Source organism: Spinacia oleracea, chromosome 6 (assembly GCF_020520425.1).
Source record: "Spinacia oleracea cultivar Varoflay chromosome 6, BTI_SOV_V1, whole genome shotgun sequence".
NCBI lineage: Eukaryota > Viridiplantae > Streptophyta > Magnoliopsida > Caryophyllales > Amaranthaceae > Spinacia > Spinacia oleracea.
The window spans coordinates 142,562,423-142,581,685 of NC_079492.1; the positions used below are offsets into that span (position 1 = coordinate 142,562,423).

General features: G+C 33.5%; 1 protein-coding gene across 1 annotated transcript; it reads left to right on the plus strand.

Annotated features, from left to right (window-relative positions):
• The first annotated feature begins 517 nt into the window (after nt 1–517).
• On the plus strand, nt 518–9,760 carry LOC110784349 (uncharacterized). Its single transcript, XM_021988790.2, has 12 exons — nt 518–861; nt 2,072–2,190; nt 2,277–2,383; nt 2,491–2,578; nt 3,994–4,999; nt 5,103–5,154; nt 5,250–5,331; nt 5,463–5,543; nt 7,435–7,539; nt 7,816–7,865; nt 8,002–8,131; nt 9,457–9,760. The coding sequence occupies exons 1-12, from the start codon at nt 675–677 to the stop codon at nt 9,541–9,543; spliced, it is 2,094 nt and encodes a 697-aa protein (XP_021844482.1). The 5' UTR covers nt 518–674; the 3' UTR covers nt 9,544–9,760.
• Nucleotides 9,761–19,263: the final 9,503 nt, after the last annotated feature.

A 19,263-nucleotide genomic window follows, 5' to 3' on the forward strand; every position in this document is an offset into this window, starting at 1 on the left:
TATTTTTAGTTCCGACGCCATAAAATTTGAATACTCCGTATAATTTTATAAATTCCATACTGAATTGCTTAGGGCTTGTTCGATATCTTTTTCTGTTTTCATTTTTCTATCTTTTACAAACTAAAAACCAAAATATAAAAACTACAAAAAGTAGCTTTCAGTTTTTTTGTTGCCAGTTTTCAAAATCAACATGATTACTATAAGTATAGTTACTTCTAGGTTCATGATTCAATCTAAATCATATGACTTACTAAACCAAAAAACCCAAAACTACAAACTCACAGTGATACCGAACGAGCCTTTAATTGTTCAACCAGTTCTCTCGTAAATTTGTTCAAAACCCATCAATGTCTAATACGAGTGTAAAATACACGATCAAAAGACGAAAGGGAAGCGAGTACGGACCGACCATCGGAGACTGGGAATACAAATATGTTTAGTCAATGGTCTGAATACGGCTAGTATACAGTAGTTGTCCTAGAAGAATACCAAAACTGGTTAATTTCACTCTCTTTCGGTCATTCCCGAAACTCTCTCTCGCAAACCCGCACGTACTATTTTCCTTAACTTTTTTAGAGCCAACTACATTACTTTAAACTTTAACCATTTCAATCTCAAATTTCTTTATCATCTTTCTATCTCTCTCTCTCCTAAACTAGCACCAGAGGTCAGCCATGGCTTCTTCTTCGGACGAACAACAACAGCAACAACAACAACCAAGAGATGAACAGCAACAACAACAACAAAAACCTGCTTCTTCTGAAACCATTTTTCATAAGACAAAGATTATCCAATTCTGCGGGCGTTCTACTCCTATTATTCTTCAACACGACAATGGCCCTTGCCCGCTCCTTGCTATCTGTATGTCCTATTTTCTCTCTCTCCTCCATTTCTAGGGTTTCGCTTTCTTCTTTTTTGTTTTTTTCATTTTTGTTTGATTTGGTTCTATCTGATTTACTCGGTTTCAATTGATTCCATTTCCGTTGGCGGTAACCTAAAACTTTTTCTTGATCTGAAATGCCTAATTCTTTGATTTCTTTATCTGCATTTTGAATTAATGAATTTACAATTGATTGAGTTCTGTATATTTAGGATCATTTCGTTGATTTTTCGTGATGAGAATATGAAATTCGACTGTTTATTGGTTTATGTTGATTACGTCTTAATTTGAATCGGCGATTTGCTGGTTATTGTGTAATAATTTAGATAAGTGTTTATTGAAGTGTTTGCAAATTGCAACTAGGATTGCGTAAATGTATTGCGTGAGAATGCGCGAGGGTGATGTTTGTATGAACCGGTAAAATTGGGGGTGTTCGGTTATTAGAGGTTTGAGAGGAAAAAAGTTTTTTTTGGAGTGAATTAGAGGTTGACCTTTAGTAAAAGCTAATTGAAAGTGTTTGGTTAGGAGAGGTTTGGAAGAGATTTTTGGGGTGAAAAAACTAATTTTGAAAAAGCTTAATATATGAGCTTTTTGCAATTAGAGGTTTGAGAAAGTGTATGAAAATAGCTATTTTGCCCTACTATTGTAATTACTAATTACAACCGATAACAACCTTGGTATCCTACACTATTTTGTCTTTAATGGTCATTTTACATATTAAACTGTTAACAACTATCAACTAATTTACCAAACACTTTTACACAAACAACTAATTTAACCAGCTAGTCAAACCAGCTAATACAAACAACTAACCGCTAACATCTAGTCAAACCAGCTAACAACTCCTAACCAAACAGAGCCATTATCATAATGCGGAAATTATTGATGAAAATTGAAATTGGTGTTGACTTTCATGTTGGAATAGGAAAGACTGAGTTCTTTAATGAGTTTCTTGAACGTGAATTAGCTAAATCAATGTATTCTATTGAAACAATAGGTACTTGCTGGCATGTACAGAAAATTTCGGGAATATTTCCTAGTAGACATAACTGCCAGTGCCAATTTTGTGAAAAAATATTCTAGTATTGTGACGTACATCACACAATTGAGAGAAATATAGGAATGTGATTTGCATTATTCTACTGAAATATGAACGAGGTCCTGATTTTTAGGTGTCCGGGTTTTATGTAGGTAATGTACTTCTGTTGAAGAATCAACTGAATTTGAGTGCTGATATAAGTGAAGTTTCACAGGAGAAGCTACTGTCATTAGTTGCCGAGAGATTACTTGATTCTAACAGCAATACCAATGTAAATATCTTATCCATTTGGTTTTCCAAAATGAACTTTGCCTTTAATGTTCTTTGGTGGTTATAACAAATTTGGTTGGGATGCAGGATAAAGATGCAGAGTATGTGGAAAACCAACAGCAAAATATTGCTGATGCAATAGACTTGCTTCCACAGCTTACAACTGGCATTGATGTAAATGTCAAATTCTGTAGGTCTGATCTTGGTTTCAAATTTATCCTGGTATAAATCCTTGGGTTTTCTTATATCTAGGTCCTGAGTCCTCATCATTAACTTGAGATAATTGCCCTGTATTTCACAGGATTGATGATTTTGAGTTTACTCCGGAGTGCGCAATATTTGATCTTCTGGATATCCCATTGTATCATGGTTGGTTAGTTGATCCTGAGGTATTCTTCTACCATTGTGGTTTTTGTCCGGATAAAGTCACCTTTCTTAAAAATGAAATACATTATGATTGGATTTCGAAACACACCCCACTTATTGGGAAGGTGGAAGGGGAATGGGAAGTAGTCTAATTAGACGAGTAGTTGAGGCCTTGTCGCCTTGACGTTTGAACCCCCCCCCCCCCCCGGCCTCTTTGTGCCGTTAGCCATGGAGGAGGGTTTTGGTTGACACCAGTGCTCTCTTTAGCTTTTATGCATGGCTGGTTGATTAAAGGTATACTTTTAGTTTATTGTCGGCAATGTCTTATATGTTGCTTCGTATGCGTCATGGTGCTTCATGAATCTGACTTATGATGAATTTGTTAATTTATGATGCCATTTGTTTCAATCTAGAGAAAGGAAAAGGAATTATAAAGAGAATAAGGATGCAAGGTCATGTAATATATTAAATTATAAGGGTTTGCTTCTTTGAAACCTGCTTTTATTGGTTTTGGCGTTTTTCTCATGCATTATCAGTTTCATTTTCTATAAACTTATAGCAAGGGCCTTGGAGGTTGGCAGTTGGCACCCCCTCTGGCGCCTCTGTAACCCAAGGTATTTTGGGACATGGGGAATGGGTTTGTTGTAGTGCTCTACTTTAGCTTTTATGCATGGCTTGTTAGTCAAAGGTTGGTATGATTATGTCTTATTTGCTGCTTTCCATGCGCTGTGGGGCTTTGATGAATTGTCGTAATGATGAATGCATCAATCTAGGGAACCATTTGGTTTTTGGATGTAGCAGACTGTCCGGAACTCTGGATTAAAACAATCTAGGTCTTTTTGGACAATGAGAAACTATCTCAGATATGAGGTTAGGGTAGGGGGTGGTTGAGAACATTTTCTTACTGATCGATTATAATTGATTTGGTCTGTAGTCAAACCATCATCTGCTGACCAGTGAGAAGGGTAGTTTTCTGGACCCACAATTGTCATTTTGAGGAAGAGATAAGAGAAGCTAAATGGAGGAATTAATAAAAATAACTTAAACACCGGTTAGAGGACCTTTCAGCTTACTGTTGTTAAAGTTACTTAAATTAATTTGTTCATTTACCTTTTCTAATCTCTTTCTCAAAATGTGTTCCACGGAGATACGGAGTATGATGCACGTAAATAAAAACAGAGGAAGTATATTATTGTAACTTGTATAGTTGTATGTATACTTTTTGTGTAGATAAGGCAACGCTGCCACTTTTTGTCAAGCTGATCTGTTGATTGCATCCCTATGTCTTTTGTTTTTTGTATGAATTACTATCAATTATGTACTTTATGTTATTGATATTTTTGATCCATCGTTTAGATTGTTTGAAAGCTCCCCCCCCCCCCCCCCCCCCCCCCCTTTCTCATTCACCTCAGCATAATTTTGTGCATATGTGTGCTAGGATTATGAGACTGCTAGAGCAATTGGTTCAAAATCTTATAACACTCTTATGGGGGACCTTGTTTCCTTGGAAGCACGGAAAATGGAGAATGTGGCCAAGGATAAATGCGATGAAGATTGCATTGATTTTGCTGCTGCGACTACTGCAACCTTGGGTGTTCCTTCACCTAGCCTTTCAAAGGCTAAATCTTTTGAAGAGTCTCCTCGTTCTGCGTCTGATCAACAAACATTTAGGATAGGAGACGCTGAGGAAGAGGAACTGCTGCAAAGAGTGTTGAAACTATCTGAGAATGATTTACTATCTGACGTAGAAACAACATCTGCAGGGGATGCACTTGTATCTTCTGATGATAATGCGCATATGTTGAATCCCACTCCTGTTAATTCTGTATTATCAGAGGGACATAGCAGCAGTGGACCATTAGATGTGGAGCCTTCTGTATCAGGTTGTGACGATGCGCATGGCCATTCTGACAGAATTGTTCCTTTATATGAAGAACAGGCTGTTTCTCTTACATTGACCGATGTTTCGGAAAAACATGGTGTCCAGTTGCCTCCTGTTCAACTCGGAGAGGTTTCCTTGTCAGATGATCTGGCAGAATGCAACCCTGACACACCTATTCTCAATGAAACTATTCCTTGCACTCTAGCGGAAGTTAAAGGAGATGATCAAGTCAGGAACTTGTCTGCTCCTTTAATTGGATCCACCGAAGGGTTGCATAAACAAAATGTAGAACAAAACCCTGGTCTTATTGCAGATCATGCTGATTCTGAGCTATCTAGTGACAGAATGCCCAACATTGAAGCAGTTGAATCCTTTACGTCGAGTCTTGAAGGCAGTGAACCTTTATATGAAGGGGAGGAGTGTATACTGGATCCAGGGAAAACAGTTTGTGGGGATCGAGAACCTGTCTATGAAGGTGAGGTGGTTTTGGCTGAACTGGCTGACAAAAGAGTTAAAGATGCCTGTGATACGAGTCCAAATGAAGAAATCACAACTAGACAGGGTATATGCAATTCTGAATTTAGCAAGTGTCTGATTTCCCCCCTTGCTTTGTGCTATAGGCTTTTTATCCTCCCACTTGTAATTATATATTCTTCCAATTTCAGGGGAACTTATCAACAACTTCTTGAATGGCAATGCTCAGCTTACTTTTCATGGGTATCATGCATGTCTTTGTTGTTTTATTTGTCCCACTTCGTTTGGTACTAAAATTACTCATTTCCTTACGCCAGCTTGTTTTGTTCTTTGTACAGCTTATTTAGATTGCAAGCGGGTCTCAATGAGCGTGAGCTTTGTGTCTTCTTTCGAAATAATCACTTCAGCACAATGTTCAAGGTAATCTTGAGTGTGTATTTTCTTTTTTTGCATTTCATAACTGGTGCTTGCCGCCTCTAGCAATTTTCTGCCCACTTGTCCTAGGCCTTTGCATTTGTCAGATAATTTCCTTCTTCTGTTGCTTGTTGCAGCTTGATGGTGAACTCTATCTTTTAGCTACAGATCAAGGATACATGAATCAGCCTGACCTAGTGTGGGAAAAGTTAAATGAGGTAACAATACTTTTTCTATTCTGATGTTTTTTTTAGTCATGGTAATTTACAAAGTCCATGCTCTTCCAAATTTTAATTGATCAGACCTCAAAGAAACTGTGGATTTACCTGTTTTTCAAATTTGTCGGTGGTAGTATCTAAATTATTCTCTGGAAGGCATGATTAGAGGTGGTAAGTTTGGGTTACAGAGTACAGTTGGTCATGTTTGATTTTTGACGAAATTATGAGTCATTTGATTTGGTTTTAGTTTGAGTCTGGTCTATTTGGTTCAGCTCATGTTCGGGTTGGTTGAAATTTGAAAGTATTATTGTTAATGAAAAATCAATCAATATTAGTCGTATTTGAATATTTGGGTTGGTTTTATGTTGATTGAGTCAATTTTGGTTTGGGTCATAAATTGGCGGAGCCAGGAAGTTAATGATGGGGGGTGGGGGGACGAGAAAGAAAATGAAATTAAAAAGAAATATTTTAGTGTTAAGGATTCGAACCCTTGACCAAAGAGTCCATGTTATTAAACCAAAAATAACCCGAGGCAAGACCGCAAGAAGCATTTAGTGATATATTTTAGTATTTATTACTATATATAAGTTTTTTTTAAAATTGTTGGGAACGGGCAGCCCCCACCCGGCCCCCCTCCCTGTCTCCGCCTATGGATAATCGGGCTAATTAGTTTTGGGTGCAGTTCCCAGTCTGGTTAGGTAATTATGTTCGAGTTTGGGTTTGGAGAGAAAGTGTTCCTTTCAACCATATTAAGATGTGTCACAATATACAACCTTATGTGTGATAAGGTTTTAGTTAGAGCTGTTAATATCTGACCCAGCTGGACAAAACGATCCAAACATGTCAAGAAGCTCCTTAAAGAAACTCGTCTTCGACATGAGCCGCAGACGTATCTACCCAAACTTGAATTAGTTTATTATCAGAAGATATAAGTATACTACGTTATATAAAGTCCTAATATACTTTGTGAGAAACCCTAAACCGATGCAAAACCATACACGAACATTACCTATTTAACACGAACATTACCTATTTACCCAAATAGCCACTAGTTTAATAGTATTTGTTTTTGGTCTGATTACTGGGGAAGAAGTTAATGTGAGTCAAAACCTTAGCATAGCGTACTATAAAGTATTAACCCAATGCTTAAGACTGCTAGCTTTTCTTCGGGTGTTGGGGTTTGAGTATCAGCCATAAGTAGCCTGATCCATGCAATTGCTTATGGTTGTTTTAACCAAGTAACTAACTAATTAACTAATCACTTGATGTTAAAGGGGTAATGAGTTGCTGCTACTTAACGAACAAATAACTAGTAAGAAGCAGAGGAATAAGACACGAATGAGGTGTTTGATGACTTTGATCAACGAAAAAGATTCCCCTGCCTTTTTAAATTTCTCTTCCTTCACCGTCAACCTTAGAGAATCAGCGATTCCCTGGAATTCTAAAAATTAGAGCTCGTATCAAAGGTTTGGAAGGTGAAAACAGTAAATTCTGTTGGAGTTATACTATAAAGGTCTTACACAGTGCACAAGTCCTCCCGCTATTATGCGTGATAAACTATCTTGTTGCAAAATGATGTCTGATAGAAATTATTTTTTGTCATAACCTTTCTTTAGATCTGTTTGAGTTGAAAATTCAAATATTCTTCAGATTATCATTTTCTTTGAATGATTTTGAATGATTATAATTTCTGTATCTACCACCAAAATGTGATAATTTTGCTGAAGGTCTTTATCCACTTATTTATTTACTTATATAGGCAACTCCTGCTGTGGGGTAGGGAAGATTACTCTTCATGGTCAATGTATACGTGGCATTTTTCTCTCTCCCAATTCTCACCCTCTCCCTTTTTACCTAATTAACTCATGTCCCTGTGAACCAATTTCTGCAGGTCAATGGAGATAATCAGTTCATGACTAGTAATTTCAAGGAATTTAAGCTGGAAAGCAGTTCCAATGGTACATGGGATCAGCAGAATGCTGTATCTAGTACTGCTGTATGTCCCTCTATCTTTATTATATAAGCATATGCATGTTTACAAATTACAACCATATATTCTTTCCTGGTATATGTATATGCATTTACCTGTCAGACAGCTTCCACGGTGGATGTACATGTATGTAAAAGCCTTTTAGATGAAAATTGAATTTTGTTGGAGATAATCATCTTACTACGGCTAATGTTGTTTGCCTAATTTTTTGAATTTAACAGTTCGACCTAGTGATTCAGCCGGTTTGTACTGATTTCTTTTGCTAATTCATTCTTTTCTCAGGACTACCTGGCTACCATCGACAGCTCAGCAACAGATGGTTCAAACATGAAGTAATATTTCCTACTAAATACTAATCTTTTGTTTCTCTTAAAGCCTTGTGCACTAAACTGTTCTGACACTTTGCTAAGAAAGTTTGGTTGCTTTTATCAAGTATATTTAATTTTCTTTTCCTGTGTGTCGTGACAGCTCTGATCTACAGTTAGCAATAGCTTTGCAACAGCAGGAGTTTGAGCAACAACAGCAGCAACAGCAGCCGCGGAATCCCCAACAGCAAGCTTCTGGTATTGGCAGTTCAAGGCTCATAACTGGCCCCCAGGTGAGATGGAGGTTTTCATGACCATTTTAAAAAATAAGCTGATTGTTCTTTGTCTTTGATATTGGTGCTTAATGAAGTGATGAACGGTGTGCGTGCCTCTGCAATATAAATGTAGTCTCTTCTGGAACTCATCATAATTATTAGGTGTTAGCATCCTCTTTCTAGACTGGCTATGTTGAGTTTTGATGTTTAAGGTCATTGGACGCCTAAAATTTGGGACCCCCACTTTCTTTTATTTGGATGCTGGATGGGTGAGCAGGGGAATTGGTCAGAATCTTTAGAAAGGACGAATTTCAGTCTTAAGTCGATACGAATGTTAAGGAAAAGTTAAGGGAGAAGAGAATGATTATTATTCTGGTTTTCTAAAAGAGATAAAATTAATACTTCACTTTGGTCTAGTTGCTAAAATTAATCCCTACTTCTAATATATTTACGTTAATCCCAACTTTGGTACGGAGTATAAGAAATGCTCTCAATCCAATCAGTGATGGTTTCTCCGGCTAGGTCTTTTCCCACGTGTCATCTTAAGCGTTTTCAGACGTCGCATCATTTTCTCCTTTTTAATTCTTAAGTTACGTCGTTTTTGACATGCAATATGTTATTTATAGGATGGACATTGGGCTTTGCATCGTTATTAGCGCACGACTAAAGGGGTCTTTAAGATGCCATAGAAATTCAAAGAGAAAATGAAGCATTTAGATTCCATTGTTGAATGGCGATATACATTTAATGTTGTGATTATTCCAAATCTGTTAAAGTTGGGATTATATTTGGCAAAGGTGACCAAATTATGGCTTGACACAAAGTGATCTTTTTTGGACAGTTAGGGTTAGGATTGTAGGAACCTTAGTTACTTGCATGCATCAAGAAAAGTGAGTTCACATATTTTATTGTTCAAATTGAAGAATTTGGGTTATTTGAGTTGGTTTCCAGGGAGTATATCCAAGCTACTTCCAATTTTTTTGATTTGTTTACCACAAAATCAATTTGTAATTTTAACAAGTCGAAACAACTAGGCTCATACTAATAGTTTTTGTACTTTGTTGGGCGTTATTGCTCCAAATCCTGCCCTTGGTTTGAACGTCGCACTAGATATGAAATATGTTGTGTCAATCTGTGATGGCTTGGTAACAATAACATTTGACATGAGATTAGTAGTGGAAATAACATTGGATATGTTAGGAACATAATTTCTAGCTGTTTGTACTCGGTAGAATGAATGTACTATCTGAATAGTTAATTTAAAATGTCCTTGTCAACATAATCCAAGCCTTCTGGTTCTGTTCGTTTGATATACTAAATATAACCCCGATCTGTTGTTGTAGGTTCCCAGAAGCAGTGCAAAAGCAACATCGTCAACCCCGAAGCAAGATCCAAAATCAAAAGACAAGTCCAACTGTAAAATAATGTGACACTTTCAGGTGGGGAGTTAATTGTCAAATTGTTAGTGTAAATTTTGTGTTTTGTAATTTGTTCGATAGCATAACATGTACTTTATCCACACAAAATCTCCCTCCAGATTGGTTTTGCATCTTGACTGACTTACCTGGTTTTAAGTTGTAAATAATGATGGTATAACATTGCCATAGGCCTCGCAAATCGCAATGTGAATTTTTCCCTTTTGGTTTCCCTCTAGGCTGTTCTCTGTATTTTCTTACAGGCTTCACTGTTCCGTAACAAGGCGTAAATGAATGGAGAGTGCTTTTATTGTTGGTAATTCTATCATTTTTCTTTCATGGTTGTTAATTGGGATGTGTAATTTGGTTGCTTACCAATTTGATTGTAGTGAAATTTGTGTACAAAATATTGGGAGATTTCTTGCACAGAAACGTTCTGGAGACTTTCTTAGTTAGTGGCCTATTACTTCATTTTACTTTTGTTGTTCAAACAAATCTTGGAGAAAAAAAACAAGACTTGATAGAGAGGTTACTTAGCTTGCGTAGTATTTTTCCCTTGTTATTCCTCGAAAAAAGAATGTCCTGACTTTTTATTGGCCATGGCATTTCTAAATTCTTACGTTAACACTTAACAATGTGTGATATTCTAAAGTATAAAGATAGCTTAATGACTTTGCTACTTTAAAGGAGATAACTCGATAAGGCATGTTATAGCCCTTTTATTTCTAATATTAAAAGGGCATGTAATACTGTAGCACACATAGTGGGGTAAGGTGGGATACATGTAGTAACTATGAGTATATTTGTAATAGTTCTTTTCCTCAAAGTATCATTGCTTTGTCGGAAATTGATTTAATTTAATAAAATGTCTGAGCTATCTTCCTTTTAAAAAAAAAGGCACGTACCATGAGTATGAACCAAATAAGATTTGACTTGGTGGTAAAATTTACTATATTTCAGTGGACTGGGGGATGTTTTGGGATGAGGTACCCATTACCATCCATCCCACCCTCAAAGTCTCAAAGGTGCTATTAATCTAGTTGAAGCACCACTTAATACAAGTGTTATACCTTCGTCTTCGTCTTCGTCTTAACCTTCTATGATTAAGAATAACACTTCTTCCCCCAATTTCATCTATACCAGAAGAAGGCAGAAAACATATTTAATTACTAGACTTTGGCTTCGTTTTCCTCTTATTTTTGTAAAATTCAAATTTGAATGATAATATATTTGCTTGCTTTTCATCCATTCTTTTTCATGTAGAAAAATTTAAGTGATGAGAATGTGGTCATGATTCCATCAAAAATATGTCCCAAATTTGTACCATTGCAAATTTTATTGTTCAAAAGCATTGTCTAAATTTGTTACTCCGATGTTATAATGACCGATTGAAAGTCTTTTTCGCTTAATAGCTTAACCATATTTAGAATTATTCTTTCCTTTTCTTTTACCATAGTTACATGCATGCTTTATCTTGTACAATAGGATCCACATGATAAATTAATAACACAAATTCTTATTTACAAGGGGTGTACAATAAATATTGTACAACGAAGTAAAAGTTAATTTAAAATGCTTAAAAGTTAAGCTTATATAGATAAAAGTTATCTATTTTTTAGTGATAATTTTTTTTATTTTGGTAAAACTTATTTCTTCAAAATCAATAATAATGTATAAAATTAATCATTTAACTCTTTAAAATGTTTATCTATCAACTTTTTTTTCTACTAATATAAAAGTTAATCAAAACTAGGTTAAAGTTACAAATAAATGGGTAAAAGTTATGTTGGTGTACGATAAATTTATTATACACCTTGTGCGTGCAAGACCTTTTAAATTGATAAGGTATTCGTACATGAAATTAGGGCCAAAGGGATCATCAAAATTCAAGTATGCTTTACTTTAATTTAATCGTACCAATTAAAAAAAAATCAAATATGAAATCCGGTTCCCATTCACCCATCAAGGTCATATTGAAAAGTGGAAACCGATTCAATTAGACAAATAACTAGGACCGGTTCAGACTAATTCTTATTTTGGTTTAGGTTTAAAGGTTTCTTGCTCTCTATCTCTCATCCTAATATCAAAACTAGCGACATAAGTGATCTTCCACTTGAATTATTTTTGGTTTATGTTGCTATAGTAAACGAGTAAAACTCACGAAAATCGGAGATATTAATTAGTTAATAAAATAATACGGAGTTTTCGTAAAAGATATGGATAGAAAATGTTTCTCTAGTTAGATGCTCCCTCCAAACAAATGAAGTAATTCTAAAGTAAAGAGAAAATATTGGTAACAAATAATGAATCCATGAGGAGTTCTTAAATGCCACGATATCTCAATCTACGTTTGGTAGTTGGTACGGTAGGCTATATTTCAAGCAGTAAACAAACAAAGTGTGGCTAATATAAACGTGAAGAAACATTGATGTTTGTATTTAAGATGAACATCAATAAATAAAAGACCTGAAATTTATTTGGTTGATTTGGTAACTTTTACGTAGTAATGTGTTTTGAAAGAGATAAAGGCATAAAGCCCTTTTGGTATAGTTACTTTATTTAGTTATTTATTGCGTGTGAATGAGACATACTCCCTCTGTTCATTTTTATTCGCAATGTTTGTCACTTTCACGCATGTCAATGCATAACTTTGATCATTATTATCTTTAATTTCCTTTAAGAAAAAATTATAAAAAGTTAATATTTTGAAAATACACATTAAGACGAATCTAACAAAATCTCTCATGACTATGTTTTATCTTACGAATAAATCACCAACAATGGTCAAATTATAATATGTGAATAGTGTATAAATCATAAACGTTGCGAGTATTAAAAATCGGAGGAAGTATATAACAATGTACGTTACAAATAAGAGAGGATATGAACCAGCCTGTTGTACAGCCTGTAACTTATTAAACACAAGTTATATCCCCTAAATCTTTACCATTAGAACAAAATTGTATTGGTACAATATGTGTTTTTTCAGATTTACCAAATTGCAACAATAGCTCATTTGTCTCGGTATCCATGCATTGATTCACATGTCTAATTCCGTATCCATAACACATTTTGTTATAACCTATTATACGTATAAAAATCACATGTCCAGAATCTTTACCACTATACGAAAATCGTAACGAAACTTAGTTATGTTATTGAGAAATATGATGTGTTTGTTCGAATTTGCCAATTTACAACATTAGCTCATTTGTCTCAGCGACTATTCGTTGGTTTGTTCACATGTCTAGTTCTGTATCTATAGCACATTAGCACTGACGCATTGACATTAATTGCTTCTCCAATCTATAAACCTTACTCCGTATAAAATACTAGGTACATAATAAATAGTAAAAAGTAACTTTTGATGAGTAAAAATTACTTTTTGAGGGAAGTTCTACTCAGTAAATATTAGCTTTGAAATAGTATGATTAGTATCTGTTTTTAATCAGCAAAAACATGTTTATAACGCATAAAAGAATTCAGTTGCATTTAGGAAAACTAGCTACTACCTCCGTTTCAAAAGATCTTTAAGTTACTATATATTTGCACGGATTCCAATGCAATATTTAACTACTAATATATCAAATTTCGTATGTGAAAAAATTATTAAAATTTTATATTCTGAAAATACATTCCGATACCTATCTAACAAGATCTTACATGTAATCTTTTGATGTATATAATGGTGAGAATTTACGGTCAAAGTTTTTATACTTTGGACACATTTTCCAAAGCGTAAAGAACTTTCTGAAACGGAGGTAGTATTTTTTAACCCCAGTGTTATTGAAGTTTATAACCACTGGTTCACCCAGTAAACGGATTATAAAAGAGTAAGGTTCTAGTTTATAAGCTTCATTTGGACCACGGCTAGGCGGGCTGGCGGGTCCATGGGCTCCCCCATTATATGTTTAAAAATTAAATATGTATTATATAACTCAAGTGAGTTAGAGATTGTTGGAGGTACAAAGTTCGATCAAATTGTGCCCTCCCTTACTTTATACAAGTACTTGTTTTTTTTTCAAATTTGTTTTTGTTTTGCATTTATATAAAAAGCGTAGGTTAATTTTGGTCCCCTAATGTATAATTTCTAGTTCCACCAATGTCCACAAGAGCAACATAAATTATAAATGAGGTAGGGGATTCGAACCCAAAACCTATTGTGCACATGACCTTAGTTTTAACCATTGTGCCAAGACCTCATTAGGTAGATCAGGGATGTGTAATACATACTCCGATCCCTATGTCTCTTTTTTTCCAGTTATTCTGTTTTAGTTGTCCAATTTTAATCTTTAAGTTTGGAATATTTCCTTTATAGTATCACAGAAATTCCCTAATATTCTGTAAAAAATTTTGCCAATTAATTATTTGAATTAATTAAATTCATTGGGACATATGATCTCTCACATTTTTCCATTAAATCATTTAGTTTTTCACACTTTTTCAAAATGTCAGATTTTAGTTAAAAGTGAAAATAATATACAATGAATAAATGTAATTTATATTGTTTAAATAAAAATAGAATGACTCTCCATTCACATTTATTAGACGTTAAATTACATGCATGGTGGTTCCAAACGTGTAGGGAAAAAATATGGACGAAGTATAAAACTTTAGTAAAAGAGGAATAATGTCCAAACCAATCACATAACTTACTGTTGGTAACACAAAATCATATGCGCGTTTCTTTTGTCAAATCAATTGAAATAAAATCTATCATGTAAACCATGTTTAAAAAAATAAATCAGAGAAACAAAATGACAAAGTTGATAAAGTTAGTGTAAATCAGACAAATCAGCGCCATTTGTCTGGCTTAATCATCCTTTTTTTTAAAGAATCTTAAATTAATCCTACCCCATTAAAATTAAACCTCTCTCCAATAGTCCAATGCAGAAAGCCTGATAAGTTATGAGTTATCTAAAGAATCATTAACAATTTCCATTCAAAAAAGTAATGAAATGTCTACAATTTCCATCATGCTAAAGTAATTTTTGTCCTTAATAACCCATTTCAAGATCCCTTTAGATCCTACGAGCATTGTTAATGGTGTGCAAAAATTTTGCACTTGGGGAAAAATAAGGAAGAAAAGTCAAATTTAAAGGGTTAATGGTGTGCAAAATTTTGCACTTGAGGAGTGCAAAATCAAAAAATCCCCTTGACATGGGGATTTTTTAGATTTGGAGTGGAGAAATCCACCCAATCTAAATCAGCCATGTGGCATTACATAAAAAATTCATGTAAAGATAATTTTTCAACGTGAATTTGTTTATATTTCCGATTCATAAAAAATAAAATAAAATTACCATTGTTCATAAAAATTCAAGATCTACAAATAGGCATCCATTTTGATATAATTTAACACAAATTTTTTTCCCATTTCTCTCTCTAATTTGCTTATTTACAACTATATGTACAAAAACTTAATTACTCATTTTTTATTTATTTTTTATTTTTATTATTGTGTTATTAGAGAGAGAAGTAGGGGTAGAGAAAGAGGGGTGATGAGTTTTTTTGCTCATAGATAAGAGAGGGATGGGGGCTTTTTTTTGGTTAATGGGAAAAATGAAAAATGACGAGTGAGAAAGTGGGTAGAGAGAGAGGGATTGTGATTTTTTTTACACATGGTTAAAAATGGTCTAAGTAAGGCCAATTAAGATCAATTTGTGACCAATAAAGACTTTATATTAGCCTTGTGGTAAGTTTACCTAGCTCTACCCAAAAAACCCATAGCATTTCGTGTAGGAACATATAGATGCATAAAGCGGAATTTCAGGAAACAATTTCCTAACATCTATCACAGGATCTCATGCATAACAATAGTATAGATCAGATTAAGTCGAAAGAATAATCACCTTTGAAGCGTGTTCTCCCGTTCGTATGCAAGCTTCGAAGATCTTAGAGCCCCACTTGTTGCTCCTCTACTCAGTCCACAAGCACGAATTGAATCCCACGTATGCTAGTACGGAAGAGAACGATCACAATCTGTCTCTTGCTTTGTTTGGGATGTACGGCGTTTAGAGAATTAGAATTAGGGTTTTTGTGTTTTTCCTTTTGTCAGATATTGAATGAACGTGATTTCTAAATCCCTGACATTATAACTATTATAATGTGAGAGTTTTAGGTTAACACAAAATCAAAGCCCAACATTCTTCCCTTAACAGACCGGTTGCCATCGGGCCTTTTGGGCCCATTCCAATTAATGCTTATATGTGTGACCTTATAGGATTAAATTATTTTAGTTGTAGGTCCAATCAATATTGTCCTACTAATCACATTTATTCTCTAGCAAGCAAATATGATTACTAAAATAATTAACTTATTATCTTCATAATTAATTCCTATTTGTATTTAGTAATTGCCGGAAATGTCTAAGGACATAATTCCTTCATTTCGATCATAGGATGAGAAATTTGGTTATTTTCGAACCCCTCTTTTTTTTAAGTCTTTTATTCATGTTTGTTTTGTGAGTTTCAATAAATCTACTCTATATGTGGTACGAATGTAGCGATTTCTCCTAAGGTGAAATTAGTTATAAGTTCAATTGTTTGAGTTTAGCATGGGATCGTGAAATTGGTTCGTTGGTAAAATTTAATACGAATCACAACATTCATCAAAATTTCGAATAAAAATCATCCTCACGGCTACGTACAACAAATAAAATGAAAATCATCTCCACGGCTACAGCAGAACAAGTGAAAATCATCCTCACGACTAAAACAAATTGTTTGATTGTCTCTTCGAAAACTCTATACTGCCGTGCAAGATTTGCTCAACGGTCATAATTTTGATTAAATATACTTTTATTTTATTAAATTTGTTATGAACTTAGTTTCTTTTAATTGAGATTATTTTGTAAATATCGTATGACTATTTATTAATAAACTCATTTTATTCATTAAAAAAAGTGGGATCACTTTTATACTTTGGTTTGGTCAAGGTTTTAAAGGAAGGTTTTCAAATGCAATATTTATTTGAACCGGATAATAATATAATATTGCTCCCAACCGAGTTCTCGATTTAATTTGTACTTTAGGCTTTGTTTTGTTTTGTCGTAAAACATTTCATAGAAAATGTTTTTTCCATTTTCAATCATTTTACGTTGTTTGGTTTGGCAAGGGATAAAAACAATCTTTTATAACTTTCTCAAATGTGGAAAAAACTTTTCCATTTGAAAATAAGTAACCCACTTTTCTACTTTTATTCCTTACCTCCCTCTTTCTTCTTCCCATCAACCTTCTCTCATCCTCCCTAATTTTCCTGTTATTTTTAATTTTCTTGTAAAGAACTACGTAGTAGTTTTGAATTGTGTTTTTCCTTGACAAATATTTTCAATGAAAAATCATTTTTTATTGAAATTATAAAAGTCATAGGCCAAATCAAACAGAAACTTAATTAGTATATACTTTTTCTGTTTCAAAAAAATTGCAACACTTTCACTTTTGCCACTATTTTATTAACTTTGACCATAAGTTTTTACTAATTTATTTAAAGCAAATGTTATAAGTAAAATGTTGGTGGATTGATTTCAATGTATATTTTCATAATATTAAATTTCAAGATAAAAAAAATATGATTAGAGATATTTACGGTCAAAGTGATGTCTTGGAAAACGTACTAAATAAAGTGTTGTAATTTTTTTTGAAACGGAGTAAGTACAATTTTTTATTAACATCTAGGTGTACCTATATAAATCCAATATATTTTAATTCACGCTTTTATGGAGAGATCCAAATTTTCAATTGAGCAGAAATTAGAAAAGCTCCAAGCAAGTGACGTTATGTTACACTGTACTTCGTTTATGATGTGTTAAACTGTTAATATATGGATGTTATGTTACATAGTACTTCGTAAATGATGTGTTATGTCCAACTAATTGTTTTACGTGTCCCATATTTTCCCTCATGATTCAACTTCACAATTGAACTAATATCTATCACTTTATATATTGATTACGAAAGATGATTATGTAGTCCTCTTTACAAACACAAAAAAAAAAAAAAATCATTTTAATACAAAATATAAAAGGAATATAAAATTAATTTAATAATTATATAGAAGTATTTTAAATTTGAGTTTAGTAGCATAATATTGTTAATAATAAGTACATTGATAGTCAAAGTTAAATATAAAAAAAGCGACACTTATTTAAATATAAAAAAAATGACACTTATTTAGAAACAGAGAAATTAGTTTAAGACATTGCAGGAAAATGAGTTGTTAGTTAAATTATTGGCTAACTTACTTTTCTCCGCCGAACAAGCAAGTATTATTATTTTTATTCGTATTGGTTGTTTGACCACGAAGTATTTGTAAAAACGCTTGATAAAACTAGTTTGTTGTTTGAACCAACCAGAAAGGATTCATAAAAACGTTTGGTACTAGTAAGTCAAAAGGCAAATACAAATTACAAACGTATAGGGAAGAGGGTTCGATTTTATGATCTACTACATTCGTTTTAAAATGATATTTACACTTTTTCTTTTAATCTGTTTTATAATGTTCTTTACACTTTGATTTATTATATTTTTTGACATGAAAATTTACTATCTTACCCTTCTTATTCTACAATATTTACAATTTTCACTCACTTTCTCTCACTTTTTTTTTTTCTTACACTCACCAACTTTTTTACACACATTTCTCTTAGTTTATCCATATTTTATTATATTAAACAAACTTTTCTACTTTTATCTTAATATTTGTGCAAATAGTAATCGTAAAGATCTTTATAAAAAGGAGGTAGTATTTTATATACTGACCATCAACCTTAAATATAAAGTATTAAACTAAGAGTACTAGTTTTTTATTTTGATGGAAATAAGAGTACTCATTATAGTCATTATGTCAAGCTTCTTTTATTTTGTGTTTTGGTTGGAATTTGTTGTTGATCTGGAAATTTCAAGATTGGATGTATAATGTAATTAGAACCAGTATACTGCAAGTTAACACCTATTTCTTAATATAATTTTACCAACTGACTGTACTTACGGTAATTTACAGACGGACTAAAGTAGTCGGTATTTCACCGACTGGATAGTCGGACGTTAAAGTAACGAATGTATTAACAGTCGGTATTCTACCGGCTCTTACGTCGGTCAGTAAAGTTTTTTATGGCATGGTAAATTTCACCGATCGCATTTCAGTCGGTAATTGTCCATAGACCGACCACACCTTATAACTACTCCCTTCGTCCCATAATTATAGTCTCGTTTGACCAAAAACACGAGTTTTAAAAAAAAGGAATATAGTACATGAAAAAGTGGAATAAAGTACAAATGATGATTGAGTTGTATGGAAAAGTAGAATAAAGTACATGTGAAAGAGAATATACTCCTACATAGGAAAGTGAAATATAGTACATGGGTGAGGTTTTTAATACATTTTTAATTAATATAGTACATAAGAAAGTGGGGACCTTAGTAGCCAAAATTAGAAACAAGACTATAAATTTGAAACGCCCGATTTAGAAAACAGAACTATAATTTTGGGACGGAGGGAGTATTAACGGTCGGTAATATTTTACCGACTATTATTAATAGTCGATAATAACGTATTTTCTTGTAGTGTACTTTGTGTATGGTTAAATAAGAGAATACTTCTCTGATCATCTTGTTTATGTTCATCAAACACAAGAACGATCCAAAAACTACTCCTTAATAAACAAAAAAAATTAGATAAAATTCAAATATTGTACGTAGTATCTAAGGTCAAGTGGAGTACATGTCAGTATAACGA